Below are 7,714 nucleotides of genomic sequence, written 5' to 3'. Positions count from 1 at the left end.
CTAGATCATCTTGAACAATTATTAGTTGAAACTATAGAAAGTATATTCAGAGAACGAACTTATGGAACAATTGAACGAAATGAACTTAATAAGGAAAATCGAAGAATAAGAATAATTAGTGCAATATTTAACGCAGTAAGAGAGATTAAACGAGATATTATAAATTCTGACGAATAAAATAGAAAAAATATACAAGAAAAATATCGAATTATTAAACGCACCAGTACAATATTTAGAAACAGAGAGTAAACTAAGATGCATACAAAATACAATAGAAAAAGAACAAATTAACAATATAATTACAGAATTAAAAAAATTAATTACAATAAAAGAAATAAAAATTGAATATTTTAGAACATCGAAAGATAATTATAATGGACATTGGCTCCCATTTTTAGAAGAAACGCTAAACCGAATAAAAGAAATATTAAGTTTTTTCGAAAACGAAATAAAGTCCCCTGAATAAAATAACAATAAAATATAATTATTATATTGAAGGACAAAATTGGAATTATCAAAATTTCAAGGTCACCCTTGAAGTCAAAATGACATTTAAAGTCATTTTTGTAAATGCCCCCAATGAGCTTCAGATCTCTGAAATTATAACTCAGAATCATTTCGACAAAGAAGACATTAATATTATATCTTTTTACAAATTCACATACATTTAATCAATTATTACATTATACAACAATTCTACTTTTTTTCCGGCCGTTTCCATTATATTTTTTTTTTGTTACGATGGAAAACCCCTATCCTACAACCCTTCGGGTCAGACACCGGACACCGCAACGCCTCTCAATTCATGGGCCGGACGAAAACGGCAGCAGGACAACATCACAGACCTGAGAAAATCCACTGCCCTGCGCAGTAGCCGGCAAACCACGCAGAACAGATAAACTAGCCTCGTAAAACTGACCGACTCAAGGAGAATACCATCATTTTTTGTTAACACAATAACCTGAAAACTAAGGTTGGGCGCAGACACCGAATCCAAGGGACCAGCAAATATTTATTCAGAAATCCACGAGTACCAGATTGGCTCCCTCGCGGGTAAAACCAGAGCTTTAGGTTCAAAGTCGGGTTTCTTCGAAATGTTACTCAATCCATACTTAATCTGAGCTCAGAGGAAGGAAAATGATAGGATCAAACCGAATAAAGAGGGGAGAGAGAGACGCAGCGACGAAGAACACTACTTGAGGGGCAATTTCAACGGTGACGCAGGGTGACTACAGGATTGGCGATGGACGATTGCGGATTTACCGTTAGAATGGCATTTTTGGATTCCCCGTACATACGTGAAATCCTTAAATGCTTGTAAATAGGCTTAGGGTTCGAGAGCTTTCGACCACGTGACATTCGCGAGCCCCTGGCTCTCTCTCATCTTCGCCCCTTTATCTCTTTCAACGAGTAATTCTCGCCTAGCTCCATCAAACCGTCATGGCCTCGCCGATTGGATATCACTAATATCACTAATAATACCTGAATCCCCACCCCATGGATACTGGGGGGTTGGATATCCACCTTTGCCGAGATACCTCGATCAAAATATCCAAACGGCCGAGGACGAGTATACAACCCACGGGCTCTATCCAAAACAATAGGTGTTACATCAACATCCCTTTTGCACGTTTGGGCTTTTAACAAGCAGAAGATGAGAGAGAGAGACAGACAGAGAGAAAGAGACACTCACCCAGGAAGCTCCTTTCCAAAGGACAAAACAATCAAACGGTTCACATTGACGGCCGGAATTTGCCGCAGCAAAAGGGAGGCCGAATTGTGGGGCTGTCGGCCAATGAACTCCGATGCTTAGTGACATGCAAACGGTCGGACACATTTTATGCTTTAATCGTCATCATGACAAGTAAAAAAAAGGTTAATAAATTAAAAAGACCAAAACAAATTGATTGTAAAAATTACCTAAAAAACAAATTGATTACACTTTGGTTTCAACTGTTCTCACTCTCATATCATATCTTTGTTCTGCTCCCCAGATTGGAACCCGCCAAGTACATAAAAAATATCAGTTTCTCTGCACCAACAAACCCAAAAAAAAAACTGTTAGTAACAAAAAAAAAAGTGTTGGCTGCAATAAAATAGTTCTTTTTAATAAATAAAATCTACCCTAGGACGTTTAGAATCTGGAGGAGAAGGAGGATCAGGTCTCCGGCTTGAAGCCCCATCAGAGTCTCGTCCCTGCATGTTTTATATAACCCACAACACATTCCATAAGAGCAGCCACCAAAACCATGAAACGAACACGTGTGGTTGCAAGTCATCGAACCACGACCAGAACAAAAACCGGTACCATTGGTTCGGCTTCAGGTCCACAACATGACCGTGCGTGTCGGAAAGGAATAAAATTACAATTATAATTTTATATGCCTACTATTTAACGTATTTACAATAATATCTAAATCTATTTTGTGTAAAATTATCAACATATATACCCCTAAAGTAAATGCAAGTCAACAAAATTTTTGAAATTTCCAAAGATTTGAGTACCCGAGCCGTGCGTACTCGGGTCTCGGGAGACCTAGACCGAGACATTGTGCCCAGAAAACCCGTGGGGACATGGCTGGGACCAGATAGATACCCGACCTGCGCCCACGATACACACAAACATTTTGAGTACCTCAGCTGAAGCAACTTGTCTGCTAGTGCTGCTGTCTCTCCCCGCAGCGTCATCTGAACTCGATGCCACATTCTGAGATATAAATGGCATAATCTGTTGAAGCACACTTGATATGAAGTTCCCTTCATCCGTGACCACTGCCTCTCCATCTTGTGCACCCTCGCTTGTCTCTGTAGAGACTGCTGTGACAGAGGGATTGGTTGCATTATGAGACTCAGAGTTGGCCACTTGGTTTTGTTGCTCTTGTTGCTCACGACGCGTAAGGATCTGCTGAATCCGATTCCGAAGCTCCAACAGACCTCGAACCGTTAGGAAATTCAAGTAAAAAAAGAGATTGTTAATCAATAGGGCTCAAAGGGTTTGGACCTAAGAATGAGTTGTAATCCAAATTCCAACAAAATCAAAACCAAAAGCTACCTTCTCTTCCAGGGTTGCCCTGCGGCCTAGAGGATTCGGGAGCAGGCTGATGTATAGCGTCTAATCCCGTAGAGCTACTACGTTCACCCAAAGATACCTGCTGATATCTAGCTAGGACTGGTATGACTAATGCCACAGGATTCCGAGAAGATTCAGATACCCCTCTTGTCGGAGGGATCAAATCAGTAAAACCAGGTGCTGAAGGAGTTGACCGCCCATGGGTCGGCTGGGTAGCAGTTTCTTCTCTCTGGTGGGAGCCAGAAGATGGCGTCCACGATCCTAGAGCGGTATATTATTATAGCGGAACGATTCATATAGATCGACAGCAATAAACATGAACATTATGGATAAGGATAATAACAGGAGATCAAATGTGTGTGGAGAAACCAAGCGTAATGGTGGTACCTGTGCGTATTCTTATCTCGATATTCCTTGCAGCAGAACCAAGTGATCCACCAGAAAATGGACTAGGTTGTGCACTTCCAGCTTGAAATGCCCCCATACTCGCTCCTCCCAGTAAAGCGGGGTGTGCCTATAATTATATCATTAAAGAAAAGGTAAGGGTGAAAAGTTCCAGCAGGTAAACTGGTGTTTGTGAGTGTGCGTGTGTCCAGGCATGCGTGTGCGTGAGATAGAGAGAGAGACCGGTAAGGGATTTCGCCCTGTAGACGATATGAACACTGCAGGTCCCGCATTTACAACTGCATCATCCTGAAAGTGTGTATATGTCATAAAAATTAAATAGCAATCATCTATGCATCTGAACCTTACAGCAGCTTTCTGTGAACAAATTTAACAACATATCGATGCATCGTATGGACATAGATTAAACGTGATCATCATATCTACCCTGATACAGCAGAAATGAGGGAAACATACCGGAGTTTGCCCCAAACGTAGCATCATGGTGGTGCGACCAAGCTCAAGAAGTGAAGCACCTAAATTCTCCAACAGAAATCCAGATTGGAGCATGTTTGACTGGAACAACCTTCGAGTAGATGGATCTGTCACATTTACATGATCCTCAAGCTGCCTTGACAGATTCTGCAGGAAAGTAGGTACAAGCAAAATTCATATATCAGATGTTTGTCCTCAGCTTCCATTAATTTGGGAACCAGTGACAATCTAAGTTAATGCAGCACATCTTTACAATAATGACAAAAGTCGTGGCAATTTCCTGAACCAACAGCAGAAAAGCTAAAAAAAAAGACCGCACATGATGCCACTACAGCACTAAGTTGTATCACTCCAATAATCAATGTAAAGCAACAACTTGCCTGAAAATACAATAAACTCACAACTATTTGTCGCATTGATGCATTTACAAAAAGCTCAAGCACAGAAATTGCATCTAGAACAGATCAACGATAGTAGTCAAAAAAGAAACTAGAGCCCAGATTCAAGGGTCTTCATGGTTTCTATAAGGTTATGTAAGTCCCTAAAGTTGACAAAACTAATTCCTACACATTTGCACCCATTAGCAAAAAAGAGCATAGATGGAATTGCCTGTATTCAAACTCTGAAAAATAAGAAGCCATAAAATAACAATATATAAAAACTTACAGATAGGCATTCTGCTACTTCACCAATCAACAATTGCCTTGTCGAACGCAGCACATCAGCCAGATCAGTTGGTCTTGGAAGCCGACTCTCTCCACCAGGAAGACCGGGTTCTTGCGCATCCCCCATAGAATTTCCAGAAGCTAGCAAGTTGGTGGCGTTACCCCCTAGAAATTTCACAGCACAGATGTTACAGAATCTTCAAATATGTTTTTTCTATAAGGCCATATATGCAGACATACTCACCATTAGCAGCAAATTGTTGTCGGAGACGATTTAGATATTCAGATAAAGTTGTTAAAGAATCTGGAATTACCTACAGTAGCCAAAATAGAAATTCTCAATAACACCCGCATGACACACCATGAGCTATGAGCTATAAACATAGAAATATAAAATGAGAGATCAGGAATACAAGGAAGCACTAACCGTTGGTTGTGGAGACGTCGTAGGTGCAGAAGTCTGGTTTGTGGCATTTGTTGTGTCAGAACGCCCCCCCATGGAATCTCTTGCAGTGCTAGGCCCAGAATGTCGTGACAATCTCTCATGCAGTGATCCCTGACCAACAAAGAAACGAGTCTTGCACCTAAAAATGACTTCCTACATCAGCCAGTTTTGCGGAAAATATAGAGATTTACCATAGTATCCACTCCTTCAATACCACTTTCCACATTACCGATGCCAAGTGAACCAAGAACAGCTGAAACAATCTTCCAGACATGAAGCACGGCCCAATAAAAAGATCAGAACATCTAACCAGGTATACGTACACTTCACATATGTAGAAATAAATCTAATCAACACCAGGGAGCTCACCTGACCAAGATCTGAATAGGCTCCATCTTGCTCAGCAATATTGAAGGATCCCACCACTACTCGCGATCTTTGACTACCCTGGTTGTCACCAGCACTCGAAGCGGGATCAGCCTCTGAAAATAAGATTTATTCACTTCGAATATAGAAATATAAATTTGCATACAAGTCTATCAAGGGCAGGGCATATTAATGTGACAAAATAGAGAATTCATAGATGTGAAGACAAGTAGGAGAGAAAATAGGATTACAGTTGCAAGGGAACATACAAACCTGGATTGTTATTAGTTGAACCTTCCGGTGGAATTGGTTGTCTGACAACCAAATGAAGAGTGTGACCATCTTCAACATCTAAAATCCAAAAAAAATAATCATAAAAATATGAAGCTACTGGATTATGCAAATTTAGAAATTGACAAGCAAGCATACTGGCAACACAAGTTTGGCATTCTCATGAACATTCTACACTTCATGAAGTAGCAAGCATATTTTAAAAAGGTGAGCAGTTGTTAATATGATGGAAAGATGGAAACATACGATAAGCTGATAGTAGTTGATCATCCTTCAAAACTTTTCCACGACATATCAAGCGCTGCTGTTCCGACACAACCCCAGTAACAGAGGCAATTTGCTCCTTCAATGCAGGAACAGGAACCTGAAATGCAAAAATAAATAAGCACTAAAAAAACAAATATCGAGAATAAGAAAGAATGCACACCAAATAAACAAAAGAAAATGAGTTCTAAACTTGAAACCCTCAGTTGCACAATCGTAATTCAACTATACAACAAAAAGATTATCCTAAAAAACTACATGGATGCAATGAACTACAAACTTTACGAGTTATATAGTAGAGTTGCAAAATCATAATCATATGGCTTGTGATTAGAAAAATGAAAACTAAATCAGATATACAATAAAATATATAGGAAAAAATGAAGCAGCGAAATGTCCAAGACAAAATCGGTCATACACATTTATCTACACGTAATGTGTAAGTTTGGGAATCCAATGTCTTTATCTTTATCTCAACCATAGCACCCGGGCATTCAGATGCCTCAGTCTCGTGGACCATAATCTCATTTTTGCCATTGTGTCCCATCCTTTCAGCAGTTTTCGCAACCTGAGAAAATAAGCAAATGCAATAAGTAACATAAGCTAAGAAAAGCTTGTATAAAAGACACAAGCGAAGGAGATAACTGTTACAAAAATGTGAAACCTAATCCATGTCCCATGGCCAGCCTACCATAAAAAAACAACTGGTCAACTACTTAGTGAGTAGAGTACCCTCTTGGTATATAATAACGAGAAGTGTTCTGAATCTATCAGAGACACATCTTTCCTCCGCAACACAATGGAAGCATAGAAAAGTAACACTTAAATTAATATTACAGTAAAAAGCATCACCGCTCCACAAAACTCTTACAGAACATAAGATCACTAGTAGACATGAGTATCAATCTTTGAAAACAATAACAGTTCCGTATAAACTGTAATAGCCAATCCAAAGACTTAGATCATGTCTAAATCTCCAAAATCCAAAACATCATCAAGCAACATGGGAAGAGAAAATATATATCTGGACAATGGTAATAGTAAATTTACAAGGAAGAACTACTCTGTTTTCACTCCAAATCAACGAGAAATGATGGAGGACATGTAATAAAGTGATCGTCAATAAGCAAAGGCACGCGAACTCAACTTCGAGAACTACAACAAACGAGACATCTTCTCGCAACTTACTGAGAAATCGACCGAGAAAATCGAGAGAGATGATCGAATTCTCCTGGTTCGCGAGCCCAAAAAGAGAAAAGATTCGAACTAAAACCCTAGAAACCGAACAGCCAAAGCAAGGGTCAAGCAATCCAAATTCAACTACGCAACATCAAATCTTCAAGTCATCGATCGGAATTGAAGAGGATCAGAGAAACCTGAAGAGAGTGGTGACGATTTCGGCAGAATCTTGAACCCTAATTCTCCTCGAGGGAAAATCCACGGCGAGCAGCGTGAGCCCTGAAACCCGATGTCTGTATTCCTCGTTGGAATGGCTCCCCTTTATAGGCATCTTATCACGTGAGTAAAATAATAACATGGAAACAAATCAACATTTAAAAAAAATCAAGGATTAAAACTTAAAATGAATCTGGAGATTAATAATAAGATAAATTGAAAAATAAAAAACAAAACCACCCATAAAACACTTAATTCTTAACAATTTCTAATTTAAACCTGTAGTTATCTATTCAAATAATTTCTATCTTTATAAAATATCTAAATAAACTATTATAT

General features: G+C 39.2%; 1 protein-coding gene across 5 annotated transcripts; it reads right to left on the bottom strand.

Annotated features, from left to right (window-relative positions):
* Positions 1 to 1,476: 1,476 nt before the first annotated feature.
* On the bottom strand, positions 1,477 to 7,462 carry LOC104814114 (large proline-rich protein bag6-B). Of its 5 annotated transcripts, XR_771856.2 has the most exons (18): positions 7,357 to 7,462; positions 6,399 to 6,548; positions 5,963 to 6,080; positions 5,699 to 5,776; positions 5,429 to 5,541; positions 5,251 to 5,322; positions 5,042 to 5,170; positions 4,859 to 4,928; positions 4,616 to 4,779; positions 3,932 to 4,096; positions 3,698 to 3,763; positions 3,458 to 3,584; positions 3,053 to 3,331; positions 2,636 to 2,940; positions 2,125 to 2,196; positions 1,921 to 2,032; positions 1,694 to 1,808; positions 1,477 to 1,588 (listed from the first exon to the last, which is right to left on the bottom strand). XR_771856.2 is itself a non-coding variant. In XM_010541993.1 (16 exons), the coding sequence occupies exons 2-16, from the start codon at positions 6,525 to 6,527 to the stop codon at positions 2,024 to 2,026; spliced, it is 1,896 nt and encodes a 631-aa protein (XP_010540295.1). In that variant the 5' UTR covers positions 6,528 to 6,548; positions 7,357 to 7,462; the 3' UTR covers positions 1,814 to 2,023. The 5 variants fall into 5 exon arrangements, 2 of the variants coding, with proteins under 2 accessions (XP_010540295.1, XP_010540296.1); XR_771857.2 differs by having other exon boundaries at positions 1,477 to 1,843; XR_771855.2 differs by having other exon boundaries at positions 1,477 to 1,808.
* Between the last annotated feature and the right edge of the window lie 252 nt (positions 7,463 to 7,714).

Source organism: Tarenaya hassleriana, unplaced genomic scaffold, assembly GCF_000463585.1.
Source record: "Tarenaya hassleriana unplaced genomic scaffold, ASM46358v1 Cleome203, whole genome shotgun sequence".
NCBI lineage: Eukaryota > Viridiplantae > Streptophyta > Magnoliopsida > Brassicales > Cleomaceae > Tarenaya > Tarenaya hassleriana.
The sequence above is the reverse complement of the archived record's forward strand: the minus strand, read 5'-3'. Positions and strand labels throughout refer to the sequence as shown.

Coding starts and splice junctions, on each gene's coding strand:
- LOC104814114 (XM_010541993.1), bottom strand. CDS start 6,527: ATGGGACACAATGGCAAAAATGAGATTATGGTCCACGAGACTGAGGCA. Junction 4,929..5,041: donor CGACGTCTCCACAACCAACG/GTTAGTGCTTCC, acceptor TGGCTACTGTAG/GTAATTCCAGATTCTTTAAC. Junction 3,764..3,931: donor TACGTTTGGGGCAAACTCCG/GTATGTTTCCCT, acceptor ACACACTTTCAG/GATGATGCAGTTGTAAATGC.